Below are 22725 nucleotides of genomic sequence, written 5' to 3'. Positions count from 1 at the left end.
TCCAATTATTGATGCATTAACCCACTTATATATATTCTGTAATTATTATTTTCATATTCATTGTATTTATCCTTAAATTATGGGATTGATAAAAACCCAAAGAGGGAGAAAGATCAAATTAGTGTTCCTTGTTTCTTTTGTGTTTTTCTTTTCTTTTTTAACCAACATATTAAACTATTTTTTATATTTCTATTAAATTAATCAGGTATCTTTTTTATTCTTTAACAATTTATATTTTAAAATTTTTTAAGCCAGTCTAATATTTTTTATTCGATATTATGTTCTGTTCTTTTCCTTAAAGAAATATGATGGGTTTTTTTTTTTTTTTTTTTTTTTTAGATGTAACTGTAGGAAACTTGTTGAATTGTTTTGTTTCATACAATTTCCGTTGTTTAATATGTATTTACAAATTAACTAATTATTATGCTTAGAAATTTAAACTCATTATCATACTTCTTTAAAACTAAATAAATAGTTTAATAGTAATCCAATAGAAAAGAACCTAACATAATATTTCGTTAAAGAAACAATATTGGATTGATTAAAAGAATATAGACCATTAAAGAATGAAACAAAATAAACCATTCCACGAATTATTGCCTTATTGGATTGGATATTTATTCTGCATAGAAATTCAAAGAACTGAACGTAATATGTAATAAAAAACTGAATTGATTAAAAAATAGATTATTAAGGAATAAAAAATAGATAATTGATTAATCTAATAGAAAAATAAAAAAAAGTTTAATAAGTTAGTTAAAAAAGAAAAAAGGCAATCACAAAACAAATAAATAACACTATTTTGGTAAATAGTATTTATGGAACACCATTTAGGTAAATATTTTTTCCCTCAACACTAGTATGGGAAAAAACTCCAAGGATTCTATTATTTCATGGCATCAGAGCAAATTATGGGATTGTAGTTTCTATATAATGAAAACCCTAAGAGGAAAAAGGATCAAGAATCCTATTGTTTCAATTAGCCTTCCCAAAAAAAAAAAAAAAAAAAAAATTGATGCATTAACCCACTCATATATTATAATCACAAGTTCAACCAAAACACATACGTGTCAGATTTTCATTCCTGCATCAGTAGAGCTCCAATCCCAATTTGACAGTTATTTTATTAATTTTCACAAAAGCAGACCTAAATTAGGTGGGTTTGTTTTTTGTATTTACCCTTGTTTTGGTTCTTGTCATTCATAGGCGAAGCTTGAATTTTTTTAACGGAGGGGGGCCAAAAACGTATATACCAAAAAATTTCTATAGAACCGGGGGTCGAAAACGTGTATACCAAAAAATTTCTATACGAAAACTACATATATAACACTACTGACCGAAAAATTCGGGGGGTCGGGCGCCCCTCCCGGCCCCTTCAAAGCATCGCCACTGTTGTCATTCATTCATTATATAAAAAACTAGTTGATGCCCCGCCCGTGTTGCGGGGCGATGACCGAATAATTCTCAATCAATTAAAAAAAGACTACTATAATTTTGCTAGAAAAAAAAACAAAAACGATGATAAGATCGTATTTTTGGGCTCAGGGCAAAACTGTAAATTTTCAGGACTAATGAGCTAGTGTTAGGCAACTCCTTGACACAGGAAGAAATTAAATCGAGTCAACCAATTAAAACAAAAAACCTTTATAGTTTTGCTAAAAAAACTAAAACATTGGGAAAAACGTAATTTTTAACCGAGGGTCAATCATAATTCTAATTCGGGGATAAATCGTAAACTAAATGGACCAACGGGGGAGTGTCAGGAAGCTGCCGGCAGGACTGTAATTTTACACTGGGGGCAAACTTGTAATGTCACCAGGAAAACAAACAAAAACGATGGGGGAAAATGTAAATTTAAGTTGAGGGCAAAATCGTAACTTGGCTATGAGAAAAAAAAAACTAATGGCAAAATTATAAATTTATACGGGGCAAAATCGTAATTTTGAACTGAGGGCAAAATTAGAATTTTTAGCTGCGAGTAAAAGCGTAAATTTATTTTTAAGTGGGGGTAAAAATATAATTTTGAACTGATGGGAAAATCATAATTTTAAGGGAAAAAACTAATGGCAAAACTGTAAATTGAAACGGGGCAAAATTGTAATTTTTAACCGGGGGCAAAATTGAAATATTTACCTGGGAGCGAAAGCGTAAATTAATTTTAAGTAGGGGCAAAAACATAATTTTAAACTGATGGCAAAATTGTAATTTTAAAGCAGGATAAAATCGTAAAATTGTTAAGCTAATAACACTATATCTTTACCACTCATTTAGCCCAGTAAAGGGCGAATCGTATTCCCTTATCGGTACCGATACTTAGAGTTTATAGTTGTTGATTATGCTTATCTTCATCATAATTGCCCTTCTTTTTTAATAAATATATGGATGGAATCTTTGGTTTCAATGATACTCTAAGTAGTATAAAGCTTAAAGTTGAAAAAAAAATTTGTACAAAGGTCTTTATACTCTTTTTTAATTTAATATGATTTTAGTTGATTTCAAAAAGATGATTTGTAAGAGATCTTAAGTCTAAAGACTAATAGTTAAAATAAATTTATTTATGGAGTTTTATATTAGATTAGAGGTATAGAAAGATTATATTTCCTCGCTGAAATTCTCGTTTTCCAAGTAGTTTAACTAGAAAAGGGTTCTGCGTTTAATTGTTTTCATTATTCATTTTATTCTTCTTTGATTAATAAAAAATTCGAACAAATTGTTAAAGTCTATTGTGTTTTCGTGTGATACCCATTATGTTTGATTCAACAAATAGAAAGTTTAACGTATTAATTAGTTTCATTAAATCATGTAATATACGAAGTTTTTGTAATTTATCTTATATCTCTTTACAAGCCTTTTTTTTTTTTTTTGATGTGCACGCATGCTTTCTAGTTAATAAACGATTTACATAGAAGAAGCATTTTTTATTAAATAATAATTACAATGTTACGATTTATCATCATTTAAAGTAGCCTCTCGTATGTATCTTTGTTGGTTTCAGTACTACACGTTATGCATGTTTTAAGTCTTATAGTAAAGAGAAGTCTCTTGTTGGAATGCGGGAAATAATTACTCTAACGATAGTTCACATTGTTATGGTTATTTAGTTGAATTGTATCTCTTAAATTGTTTAACATACTTAAACCATGTCTTACTTACATAAAGAATATCAATAAATGACCATGTAGAACACATTGTTTTTCATTCATAAATCAGTTATCATTAGTCGTCCGTTTTTATTATTACTAGTGGTAAGCCCGCGCGCGTTGCGGCGCGATAAACAGATTCTTTTTATAATTCTAATCGGCAATACAGGGCGGAAACATAACTCAAACCTTAAAACGATAAATAAATCATATATAAGTTGTATATCTATATTACCGATCCGATAGGTGTAAAAGAATACCAATCCGTGTTAATAGAAAACCAATGACCAAACATTTAATTAAGAAAGGGTTAAATGAGGTACTCCATTGAAGATGTGAACCAAAAGTTGGCCACCAGTACCAGCCGACTAAAGAAAATATCACTCTTTTCTTTCAAATTAACTTTTTTTTAAGAATTAAACTCCATTCTTATCATACTTTCTTTAGCATAAACATAATAAAAAATGACAACCTTTGATCTAACTATTATTTGTTAAGGTTTGATCATAATTAACCATACATAGCGAGTCAATCTTATTGAATTCCAAGATCAAAACTAAGCACCACCCACGTGCCTGTGACATAGTGATTTACCTCCCTCATGTTAGCTGTAAGATCGACTGGTGGGGGTGCTTAGCTAACATCATCTTAATTATTGAATTTCCAAACACATAGAGCCTGACTGCACCAAGATGTTAAGCTCCTCGGACTCTGCTCAATAGTGACAACTAAACCAATTGGTCAGTACTGTCCAGACACATATATATGTATTTTCTTTGTTTGTTTATAGCCGGGGTTTGTCTAGAATATATACCTGAAAATGATGGCTAGGCCTAGTGATAAGGAAAGTCCATCATACAACTTGGTTGTGAGTCTCCGACACCATGTTCTACTTGCCAGCCCTCTGTTTCATTTTTAACAAACCAAAATGTAAATCCATCAAGTGCTCCAAAGAAATCATCTGAAACAAACACACACTTATATTCTCTAGTTTTTTGTTTTTTAATGTACCTGAAGGAATACAAGTCACCTGATCCACCTAATGTGCGCATTGGTGCATCGTCCCGACGTAAATCCGACATAACCTCGTTGTCGCTTTCATATTAATGAGTTCCATGATCAGAAAAAGTGTCACCAAAAGAACTAATTCGAAATTACAATAAAATCATAATAAAAATACTTACTTCAGGCACAACAATCTGATTAGTATCAGAAGTCTCAATTAACGGCGTATTAGTCATAAACCATGGTTGCTGAGAAGACGCCTTTGCGGCTATCTTCCCCTAATTCCACTCTGTTTTGATAACGCCCTCAAACAAACGTTCCGTCACTGAAATCGCACAATTCATAGAGTAATTGCCAGGCTTCAAACATAAAAGCGACACATGCAAAAGCATACAACACTAAAAATGAGTATAGTAGGGTAGAAATGTATAGTAGGGAACCGTTGTTCACCACATTCACTGATAGTCATCCGAAGATTGGGTAGAAATGTATAGTAGGAAACCCGCGCGTTGCGGCGGAGCCGAGATTGGGTAGAAATGTTTCGGTCGGAATAGGAACGGGTGAAATACTGACCAACCAATTCAAGAACCGATGCAGTTTGCACAATTCATAACGAAATTATATATATTTAGATAAAAAATAAAGCATACATAAAGAGGAAATCATTCTTATAAAGAATAAACTGGCATAAGCAAGCACCAACCTCATGAAGTTTACTCCTTCTCCCTTTAGAGTCTATGGGGAAACGTCGCAGCATGATATATAATATAAAGGCGTTGAATATACAAATAATCCATGAAATTTGACAAGGCGAAGAAAGAAAATCGAAACAGATTAACTAATAATACATGTTAATATAATATAAGCCTAGAAGATTTACAAGATTCACCTCCCTCCATAAACCAATAATCCCATTGCTGTCATGAATGACACAACTGCATAATACAGCATAAATGAGCCACACAAACCACATAATGAGACTAAGTGGGAGTTTGTATGAGTGTTTGGAAGTGCCTCTGTAGTTTGAAGTTGTAAATATCAGATGGTCATGTTTGTGAGTATTTGGGAAATTTTAAGGAATTAACTTATAAAATGAGGAAAGAGGACATTCTCTATGCAAAGAGTAAAATTCTATTAACTAAGGTTAAAATCAGGTTTAAACATAGATAACCAACTTTGTTTCAGCTTCATACGATACTCATTATATGATCCATAAAATAATGAAATAATCAGAAGCCAAATTTGTTTATCTAAATATTAAAAACTGTTTATTGCGGCTACAAGTTGCAATAATCAGATCATCAGTTATAAAACATGAGTCTAAACCCCTAACTAAATCAGATCAAAGACTCAGTTTCATTCAGTTCTCAGATATTACAGTTTGGCGAAGGTTCAAAATTCTTTGAAAACTTATGAGTTTGGTCCACTTGTGGTTTTAACAAAAAAATGAAAAAACAACTAATCTTTAATCAAAAATATATATATATTCTCTATTGTAATATTTTTAAATATAATCCAAGTTTCGTTTGAAAACAAATAATTAGTAACTTGTTTTTAATGCTACTTTCACGGTTCCAAGTGGACATTGATGTATCAACACAATTTATTTATTAAACTAAGTTGGTTTTAGAGATGTTGAAAAGGGAGTAAAGTTTCAATCTCTAAAACACAAGTTTGTGATATTAAACAATGAATAGAACTACACAAACCTGCAATAAATAGCTTTCTCACAAAATGAACCGTGATGCTGTCATCTACCGAGAGGTATATCCAAATACAAGCCTGATAGATATAAAACCATAATTATATAAACAATTAGATATAAAACCATAATTATATAAACAATTAGATATAAAACCATAATTATATAAAACAAAATAGTACCGCAACTCAAATTATCTTTTCTAGAGGTGGCAAAATAGGCATGTTATTGAAGAAGTCAAAATAGTTCCAGTCAGGTCGGTTTGAGTTGGGTGGGGCGGGCATGAACGCATTTTGTTAAAAAAATAAATATTTTATGATAAATAATTTTTAAAAGTCATATTATTTCAATGATCTAAGTTTTTTAATAAAGTGATCTCGGAGACTTTATGCTCTATGCTCTCAAAACATACGCGTTGGTCAACATTTGACACATTTGCTTTTGAGGTAACTTTTTTTACCTGTTTGACCCGCTAAGGCAAAACTTAGCGAAATCATGCGGTTTAAAAGTATATGGGTCAAAATTTCCAACTCAAATAAACATGAATGTGTACATGTAGCTAACCTGAATGACATAAACTCCCACATTAACAGACACATAAGTCATCCTGAGTTTATCTATAGGCCAACTTCTAGACTGCTTAAAATAAAAACAAAACAAGATTATATCAACAAATTACATATAAGACTGAAGAAGATAAGATAAGTTTCACATTTTCACATGCCTGATGATATATCTCAGCCCAGTATCGGACAAGGAGAGTATACGTTGACAAAAAAAGTAGTCCCGGAACCTCTAGAAGCACCCAGATGCAAACCTAGCCACAAAAATTTGTAAATATCACGTTATTGTTTAGTGTTCGCGTTTTGAAACAATTTTTGTGACTTGTAGTTGCATTTTATAAGTTTTTATTGTTTGGATAAACTTATTATCAAATTCAACATGCTCACCTTAGGATGCAAATGTAACACTATTATCGCCAGCAGCAACCGCCAAAAGGTTTCCTGTTAAAGACCAATATACCCTCCAAACAGGAACCTTGAAGTCATACAACACCTTACCATTCCAATTGTCACCTTCTTTTTTAATAGTCCATATCAGAACAGTATCATCCACAGAAGCGCTTCCAAGGTTCAGGGCCCATACAACAACACAGACCCAATCAGTGTGCATTTGTAAGGCAGGAATACAGTCCATTTTCCAGATCCCGTTACACAGTTTCCATACTTTAACTGTGTTATCACACCCACCAGAAGCCTGTTTAATCTCAACCCGTTTGTAGCTCAGTTGCTGCATCCCCTTCCCATATGAAAGTATAGGTCACACCTGAATATAAGTGTCCAATTAAACAAAAGATTAATTCATAAGAATAATTAACAATAAAAAATATAACATATTCTAATGAAAACTCATACCATGCGGGCGTACGCCTTTCAACTCTAGGATCCTCGCCATAATATTTATCTGAATTCGGCTCGTATTTGTAAGTCGGTGGAAAATTTAATGCGCCTTCTGTCGACCCGTCAAACGCAACTCCTGGTCTTAGCTTCAAATTTATGGTAACGTTATTAAATAATCTCAAAATTTATAAGGAAAAACTTCGATGCGCTCGTTAGCTACGGTTCTCAATTTCTTCCCACTTACTTATGAAAGGGTCAGGTCGGTTTGTATTTTGTTAGCTAACGGGTCAAATGGATAAAATCTAAGAATTTTGGATAAAAATGAAACGGGCCAAAGGGGTCAAAAGTTTTTCAACGTGTATTTTTACGCATACAACCTCATAATCGATTTATACAAGAAAATCAAAGTTACGAATATAGTAATATCATAACTTACTTGATCACTCTCTAGCAACTTGGACCATGCACTTTTGGAAATCAAATCGCGTGTTTCCTCGTACGACAAATTAAAGCGGTAATTAAGATCACCCAGCCATATAATTAGTCTAAAAATTACAAAATCAATTTGTAAGCTTTACACATGAAATAAGCAATAATAGAGAAAACAAACCACATATCTAAATCCTGTACTTTCTCGTGATCCTTAATGCTCCTCGGAACTGCAGCATTTGACAGTGAATTAAAACGCGTTCTTTTATATATTTCATCCACATCGGCATTCCTTTTAACAATATCAATGTCCCTCTCACCAGACGTTAAATGAGTGCATATGAAACAAAAATTCGTCTGATATATAGACATACTCACTGATATGGACCCCTGAAAAAAAATCACCAATAACTTTTATTTCGAGAAATTTATGCTAAAAGTTAAAAAAGAAAGAAGAAACGAACCTTGTTACCTATGTAGCCCATTACACCGACGCCAACGGTTGATACATGCACGTTCTGTGTATGCTTCCGCAAGCTTCTATGGACCCAAATTGACTCCGGTCAGTAACACCAACATCAATCCTTCTAACATCTATCTCTGACATCTATCTCTGCTTGTCTACAAAAACAATCAAAATACATAAATCTCAATTTCCCAAGAAATGTCATTCAAGCATTTTCACAAACACTTGGTAGGCACTTGAAAAAGCTATCACATTCTCACAACCAGACAGCAAGCACTTATAATTTCAAAACCACCCACCCTGATTTCTTAAAATGCAGATCTGAATAATTTCACAAAGATGTGCTTTATATAATCTCACCATAGAAAATTAGAAATCAAGGGATTTGTTGCTTACTAATGTATGATGAATGATATAGTGAATATGAACTATTAATCTTGCAGTTTCAAGCTTAAGCCGCTCAGGTAATCAGTATAATTATTCATAAAACTCTGATGAATTAGTTCAAAAGAACTAACTATTCAAATGTGAATATACTAACCAACTAATTAAGTATAAACATTACAATCATAAGATCAAAGAACAACATACCTCTGATTAAACACAAAGAATGACTTTGACGCCATTGTAACCAATAAAACTATTAACAACATACAAAGATAGATTTAGGGCTACAAATTATCGATTTAAGGCTTACCATCTTCCGGAAATCGAATTAAAGAGAAAACCTTTTTGACAGAGATGGCAGTCTTGCACTGAAAGGGCTCGTCGGAACCCTAATCGTCTCGCCAGAAATCTTCACAACGCCATGTTAGTTTCTGTCGCCGTAAAGTCACTCCAACTCGACCTGAATCAAACATGTGAAACATGTGAACCACAAGATTCATCTGCCCGAATCCTAATAACCCTGACTTGCGACAGAACCCTAAAGCCACCGTTGTTGGAGGATGACGCGTAGGGTTTGTTCTATAGATGGTTGAACACACTGCCATGGTTTCGATTACACTCAGATGGTTTCATTCTTCAGGAGGTTTGGAAGAGAAGGAGTGACAAAATGTTTCCTTCCAAGAGAAACCATCGGTCTCTCTAAGTTGTAATACCTGTGAGGAATAGTCGAAGAAGGAAGAGACGTACAATGGGAACCGAAAAGCTTTAGACAATTAACGCAGGAGGAGGTTTACTATTATACCCTTGTGGTGTCTTAAAATGTTGGTTTCTTTACAACTTTGCCCCTATAAAACAAGCTTACATTAGTTGTACATATTTCTTTAAGAGTTGGACGCAATATAAAATTACATTTGTGTACGTCACTTCTCCTTTTTATAATAATATAGATATAGATTATTATTATTATTATTATTATTATTATTATTATTATTATTATTATTATTATTATTATTTAGTTACCTTGTTATATCAAATCATAATTACTTGAATTTAACAAGATTCTTAAGGTAATTCAGGATCTGTTAAAAAGTTCTATTTTTCGATTGTTGTTTTTTTCAACTAAGGTAATTATTAAAAGAGTACAACAATAATTGATCTTTCCTTTCGTATCCGATAGAAGTTTTGATAAATAATTTGGAGATAAAGACAAACAAAATGCAATAACAAGCAACGTATTAACTAACTTTTACATGGCAAAAGTATAAAGTGACGAAATAATATACTGCATATTTAGTCCCTATTGTTAGGATATAATAGAAAGTTTATTTGTCTAGCAAGTAATCTTGATTATCAATTGATTTAATCAAGGCTAAGATTAAATGAGGGAAATTGAAGAGAAGAAAGAGCCGCGTGGGTTTGTGTAATGACATTGTACTCAATTCAGGACAATAGTTTCTCTCTCCTCCAATTCTCCCCCTTCATACGACATTATTTTTTTTATAAAAATTGCACCAAAAAACGAGCGTTTTTTTATCTTTAAAACGAGTATACTATTGCTATATTTTTGAATTTTTTTTTTGAAAACCCAGTTGCGTAAAACGCAATGAAAAAAAAACGTAAAAAAACGACTTTTTCTAAAAAACGCAATGCACAAAAAACACAAATAAATGTCTTATTTCTAAAACGCAATGGCCAGAAAACACAAAGAAATATCTTATTTCTAAAATGCAATAGCCTAAAAACGCAATAGCCTAAAAACGCAAAAGAAAGTGTACTTTCTAAAACGCAATGGACTGAATGTGTTTTACCTAAAACGCAATACACCAAAAACACAAAGAAATGTCTTATTTCTAAAACGCAATGGCTAGAAAACACTTAAAATGTCTTTTTTTCTAAAACGCAATAGCCTAAAAACACATAAGAAAGTATACTTTCTAAAACGCAATGGACTGAAAACACATAAAAATGTGTTTTACCTAAAACGCAATGCACCAAAAACACAAAGAAATGTCTTGTTTTTAAAACGCAATGACCAGAAAACACTTAAAATGTCTTTTTTCTAAAACGCAATGGCCAGAAAACACATAAAAATGTCTTATTTCTAAAACGCAATGGCCTAAAAACACAAAAGAAACTGTTCTCTTTAAAACGCAATGAACTGATGAAAACACATAAAAATGTGTTTACCTAAAGCACAATGACTAAAAACACTTCAAAAATGTTTTATTTCTAAAACGCAATGACCAGAAAACTCTTAAAAATGTCTTATTTCTAAAACGTAATGACCTAAAAACACAAAAGATGTTCTATTCTTATAGAATAAATAATGATAGAATCTTTTTGTTTAAATTTTAATGAAGAATGAACGTTAATTTGAATTGATTTGGCTTGAACTTGTTGAGATTATGAACTTTAGAATTTGCAATAAGATGTTCTATTTTTTTATAGAATAAATAATGATAGAATCTTTTTGTTTAAATTTTAAAAGTATTATCTTTGTTTTTGTTTAAAGATAAAAGTATTAGTATTATTTTTGTTTAAAGTTATAAGGATTTTTTTATTATATAACATTAAAATGACAACTAATTACATGTATGGGTATGCATAATGTTATTCCTAACCATATTTTCTTCAAATAGTTGTGGCTCATTATAATATATAGTATAGATAGGTGTCAATTCAATATAAATCGTGAACAAGAAGTTGCATAAAGTTTTCACATTTTGTAATTCACATGTTGTAATGAGAGTATCAATCGAATCCATTTGTTCACCACGTGTTGGTTAAAAACAACACATATCTTGAAAGAATATATCACAATCTATATCTAATAAAATGTAAACTGAATGAATAGTGAAATGAGTTCAAGTTGGTAATATATTTCAAACATATTAGATTATGGGGTATATGGTGGGGTTGGGGTATGGGTTGGGTACAAACGCTTAAGTCACTATTGTGGTTGGGCTTGGATTTCGGTGTTACCCCTTGGGCGGGGGTTTCAACCCAGGCGTTGGGCGGGCCTAGCGGTTTTCCGTGGCCGGCTCTCATTGACTGGGTTGGCTGGCTAGACTTTTTTTTTTCTAATTTTGTGTGTATTTTTATAATAATTGAAAAAAATTTATAACACGTGGCCAACCCACGCGGGCTAGCCACGCCCCGCCATACCGACCCAACATGCAACTAACCAGCGGTGCCCAACGAAGTCCACGTGTCAACCCATGCCCCAAACCCCCGCCCCACCATACCCCCACTGTCTTAAAGAACCAGGTGCGCAGGTGAGTGTCAAAGTAGACCACGCGTCATCTGAGGGTGGTGTTGGGTTGTTCATATACGCAAGTGAGATCTAGAGAAAGAGAGAGAAACGTGAGAGAACGATGAAAAGATGAGAGAGAGTGACAGTTGCCAGCCATTTTCTCCGGCCGACCGCCTTGGTACTCCAACGAGCAGCTCCAAGCTCGAGTATCACTTACCCAGCTAGAACAGAGACAAACAGAGTTAGATGGACATCTCCAGTGGGCCTGGGTTTAGGGTTCAGGCGACCGTCGCAATAATAACATAAATTTTGCTTATTTCTTCATACTTTCTTGCATATTTCTTTCAACTTTTAGTTATTTTTCCTAATTTTCATTTAAACATATGGATCGCAATAATAACATAAAATTTTGAAGTATATTAATATGATGAATACCTTTTTCAAACCTATTGATTTTTTTCTTGATTTCTGTACATATAATTAACATATGTTTTATGTTTGGAATTCTCCTAACATCGTGGGGTATGGTGGGGCTTGGGTTGGGGGGCATGAGTTGACATGTGGAATTGGAACCCCCCCCCCCCCACTGGTGAGTGACGTGTCCGTGGGGTATGGCGGGGCTTGGGTTAGGGGCGTGGCTTGGCAGTTTATTAAAATTCAAACATGCAAACACCCGCTATGACATGGCGGTGAACAACGAATAGGAGGCCGCCACATCGGATCTCAAGTCCGCCCCACACCCGGCTTCAAACCCAAGCCCCAATGGCCACACCCCAACCCAAGCCCGCCCGGGGTGGTGGCTTGGGCGTTTTCCCCCAACCCAAGCCCCATACCCCATAGTCTAAAGTGAATCAAATGAACAGTAAACTACAAATATAATAAAATATTTTATAAAGTTTTTTGTATAGTTTTATTATCTTAATATTATAATAATTGTTATCTCCTTTACTTTTTAAGTCTGATAAGCTTGGTGTTAACCAGTATGTATATCGAAAATAACGGTTCGTTATCGGTACATGAAGGTACAAACCAGCACCAGCCTGGTATATAAAACACCAAAAGTCGGTACCGGATTGAGTTTGATAATCTTTTAGTTTGAGAAATTTGGTATTGTTACCCAGTACCATTTGCTCATCCCTGATCATGGGTACCGTACGAACATCAACGGTATCGTACAACTTTCTTTTAGTTTCAGGGGTAGAGATGAGCTCGGTGTCAACTGATACCGAATCGGTATTAGTACCGAAAATACCGGTTACAATATCGGTATATGAAGGTAAAACCGGTAGCGAACCGGTACTAGGAACGCCAAACGTCAGTACCGAACTGGTACTTAGGATCTTTCGGTTCAGGAAATTCGGTACCGGTACCCATTGCTATTTGCTCATCTCTGACTACGGGCTTCTACCGAACAACATCATTACCATACAACTTTTTTAGTTGATTTTCTTTCGGTTATTTTTTAGTGTTTTTTCTACATTTTATTCTTGTCAGCAATTCTGTGTGCTCGTAGCGATTTCAAACACATATAAACACAGAATAAATAACAAAAAAATTTCGCCGCAACGCGGCGACGGTTTTAAAACTAGTCTAGATAACTAGATAATATGGGTTTGGATTTGGAAACTGATTTATTTATTTGTTCTTATTATTTTATTATCATTTGTGTGATCTTCTTTACTCGTTGTACTTATCCTTTAAATTTTAAGATCCTTTAAATTTTAAGTTAAAGGGAATTTGTATTGTTTATATATAAATTTTTAATAATAAAATAAGAAATAAATAGGCCTAATATGACGGTTTAATATATTAGGTCTAATATGACGGTTTAATGAAGATTTCATAAATCCAAATATCAAATATGGCGGTTTCCATAAAATTGTCTTAAAAGCCTTTTTCTAAACCGTCTTATTTGCTCTTTTTTTCACTAGTGTCAAGTTGTTCAATCCTAGTTTCCTTCATTGTGGATCTTCACACTTCAAGGTAACACTTATGACACTTTTTTTAATTTATTATTTAATGAAATCACTAATTTAAGTGGTTTTGTACATGTATTGTATTATTGTTACACATATATAGTTTTTTTTCTTGTTTCATCTAAAATTGTGTTTCGTAAAAGCTTCAGTTGCGGGAAAACAAATAAGTTATGACTTTTGAATAGGTCCTAGATTTTGCAAACTTGCGGGAAAACAAACCGCTTCCACAACTAACATCCACTAAAATTCCACCTGCTGGCTTGAAGTCCTCTTGAGCCATCTTGAACTGCACGATACCAAAAAAAAAATATTATTTCAATAACATCAGAATTTTTATAGAAAAATTATAGATCATATAGAAGGTTGTATGCATTTAAAAAATAAAATATGGGAGACTTAGACATGCTTTGACGCATTCCCGTTTATGAAAACTTTACGATTTTGTTCGTTTGACCCGTTTGAGATATAAACATAACCCGAATCATCCCATTCAAAAGTAAATAGGTCAAAATTGTCTATTTTATATATAACAATAAGATAAATAATAATAAAAAACCTCCTCTTCGGGACCAGGAAGCCAGTAAGGTTGAAATTTTGACGCCATCCACGTTCATACAAAAATGAAACAAGTGGGCTCCTGATGAAGGTACAAGACCAATGTTAGAAGATATAACTCACAGGATGTTGTAGAATAAAGTCCACATGATACCTAATTGAGTACACAGATTAATACGTACCGAAATAACTCAGTCCGAGAAGGTTGAGCTTCAACATATTCTTTTGCACCAGCAATTAGTGTAAGATCGAGATGCATGTTTTTACTTGAATATGATTTGTTACACTTTACACACTTGAAACCTGAACGATAGATTGCCGGCCTGCAACGCGAAAAAACAAAACTCAATCATCTGCAGTTAATTAAAGAAGCAATAAGAAAACATTGAACTTACAAATTGGAGCCAGGAGGGCCTTTTCTTAGGCTATGCGGTATGGTGATGGTCCTCCTTAGAGGATGATACGCCACGTAGGCGCCACATCATAGTTCCTTGGAGGATGCTCCTTTAAAAGGTAGAATCACTGGAAATGGAGGATGGTCCTACCCCACCATATTAACCGTTTTATTTTAATTTATCTACTTTAAAAAAAAAACCAAACATTAGCACCTGTAACATGTAATTAGCATATCATTCGAGATAGACGAAGCATGTAATCGGCAACCAAAACAGGTAAAACAGCATATCAGATTAATACTACAATCCAATAAACTCTTCAAAAACCACAATGACAAATATATATAAACAATAAATAACTTCTACTTCATTCATCATGTTTAAAGATGCCTCTGGTGTCAACTTGCTAATGGCACGTGCACAGAAAAATGAAATGCTGTTATCGAAAGAAATTTCGACCCCAATGAATATACCATTATAGTAATCGAAGCTTCGGGTACTTCAAAACAGAAGGAAGTTTAGGAGCAAGTAAGGTACGATGATGATGATGAAGAAGAGGCCAGGGTGGAGCATATGATTTACGGAGGAAGGAAGATGTGGTGGTTGCCATTGTCTTACATCTTCACGTTCACTTTCCTACATCTCACCTAAACAACCCTAAAACACAACCGTTCAACAAAATCACTTTCAGGATCTCTAAAGTCTAAGCTATAAATGTGTTATAATATAATTAACTTGACGCTGCTGAAACGCTATCTCCGTAGCCGATAGGCATCAACCCAGTGAAGCATTTGATTTATACAGTCAGGATAAGAACTGTGATATCTGACCATTCTTCTCGTTTCAAAGCCTGCAACTGGCATGAAATCCAATCAGATCTAACCATATGCGGCGAAAAGTTGAAGATGTGGTTCGGGTTTTGGTGGGGTTTCATTGGCAGTGGACGGTAATAGTTTGGTTGTTACAGGTTGTTGCAATAGTGGGTGTGGTGGTGGGAGGTGTTGGGTTGGTGGTTGTGGCCCTGGTGAAGGCTAGCTGATAGTGAGAGAGTCAGACATATAAATGTGATAAAATACAACAATATAAATGTGTTATAACCTTTTGAATATAAATGTGTTATAACCTTTTGAATATAAATGTGTTATAATATAATTAACTTTTTAATTTTGGTTTTTTATTTATTATAATACTATAACTAAATGAGTAAAAAGACTAAGATACTTTGTCTGACCAGACTTAACAAGAAAAAATATCTGAGTTAGGCTTAAAGGACATGTTGTGCAAGATTTTGAAACATTAAGTACAAAACCCGTCAAGTTTTGTGTTAAAGGATACCGTCTGAAATTTGATACAAACATAAAGGACAAAACTTGTGCATTAATTTTCGTTGATTCATCCACATCATACTTAATATTTCAATTCAAATCTATTTTTTTTGTTTGGTTATGCATTTCAGATGGATCATAACTATTGGATGTATGAAATTAGACGTACTGACCCAAGATTTGTGACCAACATGAAACTTTTTCTTAAGATTGCTCAAGAGGATAGTGTGAAAAAAGGAAACGAACTTGTTCCGTGTCCTTGTATGGAATGTAAAAATTTTACCGACTTCAAGGATAAGGATATACGAGACATCGAGTATCATTTGTTGAGAAATGGATTTATGTTTAATTATACTTGTTGGTCAAAACACGGGGAGTCACTTGCTAATCGTAGCGCAACCTCAATAAATTTAGGCTCTAATTATAATGATGAGAACAACGCCTCGCATATTAGAGATGACAGTGATAATTTAAACGAGGACTATGATAATATAAATGAGGTCAACGATAATTTAAATGACATGCGCAATGATTTGGAAGCTAATGCTGATGACAGTGATCTAGAAAAACTACAACAATTATTTGCCGATGAAGAAAAACCGTTATACGTTGATTGTACAAAATTTTCTAAGCTTAGCGCTGTGTTAAAACTCTTTAACTTAAAGACAAAATACAATTGGAGCGATAAGAGTTTTACATGTCTATTGGAGTTATTGCACGATATGCTACCCACAGACAACGAGCTACCCATATCTGTGTACCAAGCTAAGAAATTGATGTGTCCAATGGAATTAGAGGTGGAAAGAATACATGCATGTCCCAATGATTGTATGTTGTATAGAAATCAGTACGAGAAAGCTCATACGTGTGTTACATGCGGTGAATCGAGGTACAAACGTAAAAATGAAACTAATGATTATGATGACGATGTGACGAAAAACGGGCCTCCAGCTAAATTATTATGGTATTTCCCTATTATACCGAGATTAAAGCGTTTATTTGCTAATCCTAAAGAGTCAAAGTTGTTGCGTTGGCATTCCGAAGAGCGTAAGGATGATGGAAAGTTAATAGATGTGGCAGATTCACCTCAGTGGAGAAACTTTGATTACGATTATCCCGATTTTGGAAACGAGGTTAGAAATATACGATTTGGCCTTAGTTCAGACGGTATAAATCCTTTCGGAAACATGAGTAGTTGTCATAGTACTTGGCTGGTTCTTTTATGCATCTACAACCTTCCTCCATGGCTATGCATGAAAAGAAAATACATAATGATGTCATTGTTAATTCAGGGTCCAAAAAGAAAATACATAATGATGTCATTGTTAATTCAGGGTTCAAAACAACCTGGTAATGACATTGATGTTTATTTGTCTCATTTGATTGATGACCTTAAAACCCTATGGAGCTCAGGTGTAGACATGTACGATGCTTATGAAAAGATGAGCTTTAAGTTACGCGCCATGATTTTTTGCACTATAGGTGATTTCCCAGCATACGCCAATTTGTCAGGATATAGCACAAAAGGTAAACTAGCTTGTCCTGTGTGTGAAAACGAAACAAGCTCTATAAGATTAAAACATTGCAAAAAAAACTGTGTATATGGGACATCGACGATTTCTTCCACGAGATCACCATTATCGAAGACTCACAGAAGAGTTTGACGGAAATGAGGAGCTCGGAAGGGCTAGGAAAGATTTTGATGCATTTTCACGAGTAGAAAATATGAATACCGTTCTAGGAAAAAGATCTCGTACCGAGACCAGAGACAATTGGAAAAAGAGGTCATTTTTTGGGATTTGCCTTACTGGAAAAGTTTGGAAGTTCGACATTGCCTAGATGTTATGCATATTGAGAAAAATGTGTACGATAGTTTGTTGGGCCTATTGCTAAACATTCCTGGAAAAACTAAAGATGGGATTAATGTTCGTAAAGACATGGAAGAAATGGGAATACATAAAGACCTTGCCCCTGTTGAGAGAGCTAAGAGTATTTATCTCCCACCGGCATGTTATACCATGTCACGCTCGCATCGCCGCGAGTCGCTTGAGAGCCGCCTTTGTATTTTTGACCATGTGCGTGTGGTGGAGCACAAGGGTTGCAAGGACCAAGTAGGTTGGTGACGTGGCATGCAGGCGCATGACGCAGGTGGGTCCACGCACAGTGGCGCATGACGTGGCAGTGATGCGCGTACGTGCACGAGTACACGTGGCATGGTGGCACGCACTCGCACATTGAGCATGGGCAATGAAGTGACGTGCGCGGCGCACCAAAGTGAGCCAAAACGGCACGACTGTGTGGCGTGCTCGTAGAGGCTCACACGTGACGTGTCGCACACGCGCATGAGCGTGCAGTTGCGTTTCAGCATTCGAAACTGACGAAGTTAATGCGTTTGACTGTGAATTAAATAACGAATTAAAGTGCATTGATGACGTTCAATGCAACTTAATTCACCCATTTAATTCATTTTTTCAGTTTCTACTTCGAATATGCAGTAAAAATAGGAGATCCCTTCTGCAGAACCAGACACCGAAAATCACCAACTCTCTACAATCTTCTCACACAGAATTCTTCTTCAAGCATTCAAGGTACACCTTCGGGTTGGAGTCAAGACCGGCAGTACAACTGCTAGGGCCGTTGTATCCTGGAAACAAACATGTTCTCCAAACAAACGTGTTCTCCTGGGAGACACGAAATTTGTTTTAAGTGACCCGTGTCTAACACGATCCTCAGCCAAGAACACCAGATTTTATTTAATTCTCTGTTCTTGTTTTTACTTTTACTTTCAATTGTAATTGTAATTCAGTTTTAGTTGTATTATGTATTTGTTCAGTAATCAAGTTAATAAAAGAATTTATTTATTTTGCACGAACGGATTCCTACAATCTTAAAACAAATTTTTTAAAACACCATTCGTGTAGAATCACAAACATATTCTGCTGTGAATTCGAATCAGTTTTGAATTCATACAGTTGTGTTTTAAAAAAAAACAGATTTTCTTTTCTCTGTTTTGATTCAAAGTAGCGACTTTGTCAAAACAAAACTCTGCTTCTACTCCTTTCTGACGCTGAGTTCTAAAAATCCTACTGTTGTCGTCTTCAAAGTTGGACTTAGAAGCTACACGGCTGGTTTTTTCGCACTCATAAAAATAATAAATTAGCGTATTTATTATTTTGGAAACAGTTTATTAACTTGTTTTCTTGGAACATTTCAGAATGTCGACTGAAAACGTGAACACCAGCAACACAATGTTGTTGTCAGCACTCCTGCCAACACTGTGGGAGCGTCCACAGTGGCAAATCATGCTGAAAGACCTGAGAAGTTCTCGGGTCTCCACTTCAAAAGGTGGCAACAGAAGATGTTCTTCTATTTGACCACCATGAACCTTGTGAGGTTCTTGACTGAAACCGCTCCCCAACCAGCAGAAGGGGAGACTGACGCTCAGGCTCGCGGTAGAAGCTTGGAAGCACTCAGATTTCATATGTCGAGGCTATGTACTCAACGGCCTTTCGGATGCGTTGTATAATGTGTACTACAATGTCAAGACTTCCAAAGATTTATGGGATGCCTTGGACAAGAAGTACAAAACGGAGGATGCTGGCACAAAGAAATTTGTGGTAGCCCGTTTCTTGGACTACAAAATGGTTGATAACAAGACTGTTATGAACCAAGTCCAAGAGTTGCAAATTATACTACATGACATCCATGCTGAGGGAATGGTACTTAGCGAGATATTTCAAGTGGCAACCATGATTGAAAAATTGCCTCCTTCGTGGGTAGAGTTCAAAAACTACCTAAAGCATAAGCGAAAGGAAATGACAATTGAGGAACTTGTCGGCCGTCTTCGTATAGAAGAGGACAACAAGGTGGCCCAAAAAGGAACCATTTTGCAAGCTTCGGCTAAGGCGAACATGGTGGAAGTTGGGGAATCCTCAAAGGGCAATAAGGGCAAGGGTAAAAACAACAAGGGAAAAGCAAAGGTTAACAACCTTGGACCGAAAAAGGGGACTGTGAAAAAGAAGTCTGCGCCTTTCCAAGGTACTTGTTACAATTGTAACGAGACGGGGCACCGTGCTAACCAATGCAAGAAACCTAAGCGTGAGCGTGCGCACATGGTTGATGAGGATGGTATGCCTCTAATTGCAATGATAACCGAGGAAGCAACAATGATTGAAGAAGTTAACGCGGTGGGTGAAAACCCAAAAGGATGGTTTGTTGACACGGGTGCAACCCACCATCTTTGTGGAGACAAGGCTCGTTTCTCTACATTCAAGGAAGCGTCGGGTGAAGAAAAGCTTTATATGGGAAATAAAGCAACCGCAAGCATCAAAGGGGAAGGCACTGTCATCCTGAAGATGACGTTTGGCAAGGAGCTTACTTTGACCAATGTGCTTTATGTCCCAGAGATATGGAAGAATCTCGTGTTGGGATGGATGCTCAACAAGTTTGGATTTCGTCTAGTGTTTGAATCGGACAACTTTGTTTTTTCTAGACGAGGAATGTTTGTTGGAAAGGGCTATGCCCTTAATGGAATGTTTAAAATGAATGTAATGGTTGTAAACCAAAACAAGAAAATGAATGAAATTTCTACTTCTACTTACATGATTGAGTCTTCTAATGTTTGGCATGGTAGACTAGGGCATGTAAATTTTAATTCATTACGACGTTTAATTAAATTAAACTTGATACCAACATTCCATATCGACTCCGATCATAAATGCAAGACATGTGTCGAATCCAAACTTACGAGATCATTGTTTAAATCGGTTGAACGAATAACCGAACCCCTTGATTTAATTCATACCGATGTGTGTGAATTAAAAGCGGTTCCCACGCGTGGAGGAAATAAGTACTTCATCACGTTTATTGATGATTGTACTAAATATTGCTACGTGTATTTACTTAAGAGTAAAGACGAAGCAAAAGAAAAGTTTATCTTGTACAAAAATGAAGTTGAGAATCAACTTAAAAAGAAGATAAAAGCTGTAAGAAGCGATCGAGGAGGTGAATATATTGCACCTTTTGCGGATTTATGCGCAAAAAGTGGCATTATACATGAGTGTACACCTCCTTATTCTCCACAATCAAATGGCGTGGTGGAACGAAAGAACCGCACATTGAAAGAGATGATGAACGCCATGTTGATCAGTTCGGGAGTGAACCAAGAAATGCGGGGGGATGCCATTCTCTCAGCAAACTATCTTTTGAACAAGATACCTTTGAAAAATAGGGACGAAACTCCATATGAGTTATGGAGAAAAAGGAAGCCTTCGTACAAATACTTGAAAGTGGGGGTGCCTAGCTAAGGTGATTGTACCACCTCCTAAGGCTCTTAGGATAGGACCCAAAACGGTTGATTGCATTTTCATAGGATATGCATAACAAAGTAGTGCACATCGTTTTCTTGTACATGAGTCCAAGAATCCCGATGTACACAAACACACTATCATAGAAGCAAATTCCCATATCGTCTCATATTTTGAGAATGTGTTTCCTATGTTAGGACAAACACAAGCGACTTCATCAACAGCGTCTGATGAAGCGGGTCCAAGTCCATCTACATGGTTAGATGAACCAGGTCCAAGTTCATCTACAAGGGTAGATGAAACACATGAACGACCTGAGGTCGAGGAGGGTGAGCTTAGACGGAGTAAACGACAAAGGGTTGAAAAATCCTTTGGTCCAGACTTCATGAGCTACATGGTTAAGGGTGGACCCAACATCTACCGCGAAGCGGTTACCTCCACAGAAGGACCTCAATGGCAAGAAGCAATTAAGAATGAAATTGATTCTATATTGCAAAATCATACTTGGGAGTTAGTAGATCTTCCACCTGGTTGTAAACCACTTGGATATCGTTGGATATTCAAAAGGAAGATGAAAGCTGACGGAAGTATTGATAAATACAAGGCAAGGTTAGTGATCAAAGGATTTAGACAAAAGGAGGGTCTAGACTACTTTGATACTTACTCGCCTGTAACGCCGAATAACCTCTATACGATTGGTTCTTGCAATTGCGGCTCTAAGAAATTTGGGTTGACAGTACCGTGGGTGGGAATTAGAAACTGGAATACTATTGCAAAATCATATGGGTACAGAGTCTAGGGATTTCACCCCCTGCCCCAACCGATTTCTTCCCTTCTGATTTCTTTCTCTCAGTTTACGGAAGGTGATGGAGCTTCTTTCTCTCAGGTGGAAGGATTGCAGAGGTCGCCAATTGGGGCTTCGACTCTCGTCGTCGGTTTAGATGATCAGAGCTTTCTATCCAGGTAAATTCCTTCAACATTTGTATGTTTAATTTCATGATCATTAGGCAAAATCATTTAACTTGTTTGCAATTTCTGTTGGATTGATGTGTTTGGTTGATTTTGCTACCAATAGCATAAAGTTGCAGGTGTATATTCTTTCTAATTAGCCTCTTGGGTATGATCACATTCACTAAAGTTGAAAACTGATCTAAAGAAAAGTGAAAGTTTCTGAATACCATAAGTTGGATTTGAATTGAAAACATACAATTTTGAATGCAGTAGAATGGTGAGTGCAAGTACTCAAGATTGTTGCTTTCTGCTTTGCTTGATTACACTACAAGTCATAGGAAGGTACTTTCTTGCATATACTCGTTTACTGAAGTCATCTTCGTTCACTACTCGTGCCAGCATTATTTGTTAATGATTCATAGACGGTTTCTCATA

At 35.4% G+C, this 22725-nt stretch overlaps 1 protein-coding gene and 3 long non-coding RNA genes across 19 annotated transcripts; 1 reads left to right on the top strand and 3 right to left on the bottom strand.

Moving 5' to 3' along the window:
- Positions 1–3543: 3543 nt before the first annotated feature.
- Positions 3544–6488, bottom strand: LOC110896029. Of its 6 annotated transcripts, XR_002567582.2 has the most exons (8): positions 6412–6488; positions 5855–5927; positions 4849–5080; positions 4596–4713; positions 4325–4470; positions 4152–4235; positions 3955–4044; positions 3544–3868 (listed from the first exon to the last, which is right to left on the bottom strand). It is a non-coding gene; the product is annotated as an uncharacterized LOC110896029 (long non-coding RNA). The 6 variants fall into 6 exon arrangements; XR_004873936.1 differs by having other exon boundaries at positions 4596–5080; XR_002567580.2 differs by having other exon boundaries at positions 4325–4713.
- A 77-nt stretch (positions 6489–6565) lies between these two features.
- On the bottom strand, positions 6566–9313 carry LOC110896030. 11 transcript variants are annotated; one of them, XR_002567589.2, is made up of 9 exons: positions 8871–9309; positions 8734–8782; positions 8141–8297; positions 7997–8066; positions 7878–7906; positions 7684–7792; positions 7263–7393; positions 6798–7173; positions 6566–6664 (listed from the first exon to the last, which is right to left on the bottom strand). It is a non-coding gene; the product is annotated as an uncharacterized LOC110896030 (long non-coding RNA). The 11 variants fall into 11 exon arrangements; XR_002567594.2 differs by having other exon boundaries at positions 7684–7906; positions 8149–8297; positions 8871–9311; XR_002567588.2 differs by having other exon boundaries at positions 7684–7906; positions 8871–9310.
- Positions 9314–13902: 4589 nt separating this feature from the next.
- On the bottom strand, positions 13903–15004 carry LOC110897152. The gene is made up of 4 exons (XR_002568490.2): positions 14709–15004; positions 14496–14636; positions 14315–14395; positions 13903–14044 (listed from the first exon to the last, which is right to left on the bottom strand). It is a non-coding gene; the product is annotated as an uncharacterized LOC110897152 (long non-coding RNA).
- A 590-nt stretch (positions 15005–15594) lies between these two features.
- Positions 15595–18665, top strand: LOC110893590. The gene is made up of 3 exons (XM_022140687.2): positions 15595–15738; positions 16165–17560; positions 18529–18665. Exons 1-3 carry the CDS (start codon positions 15595–15597, stop codon positions 18663–18665), a joined length of 1677 nt encoding a protein of 558 aa, XP_021996379.2.
- Positions 18666–22725: the final 4060 nt, after the last annotated feature.

This window comes from Helianthus annuus, chromosome 12, assembly GCF_002127325.2.
Source record: "Helianthus annuus cultivar XRQ/B chromosome 12, HanXRQr2.0-SUNRISE, whole genome shotgun sequence".
Lineage (NCBI taxonomy): Eukaryota > Viridiplantae > Streptophyta > Magnoliopsida > Asterales > Asteraceae > Helianthus > Helianthus annuus.
This window is presented reverse-complemented; position numbering and strand designations above follow the sequence as displayed.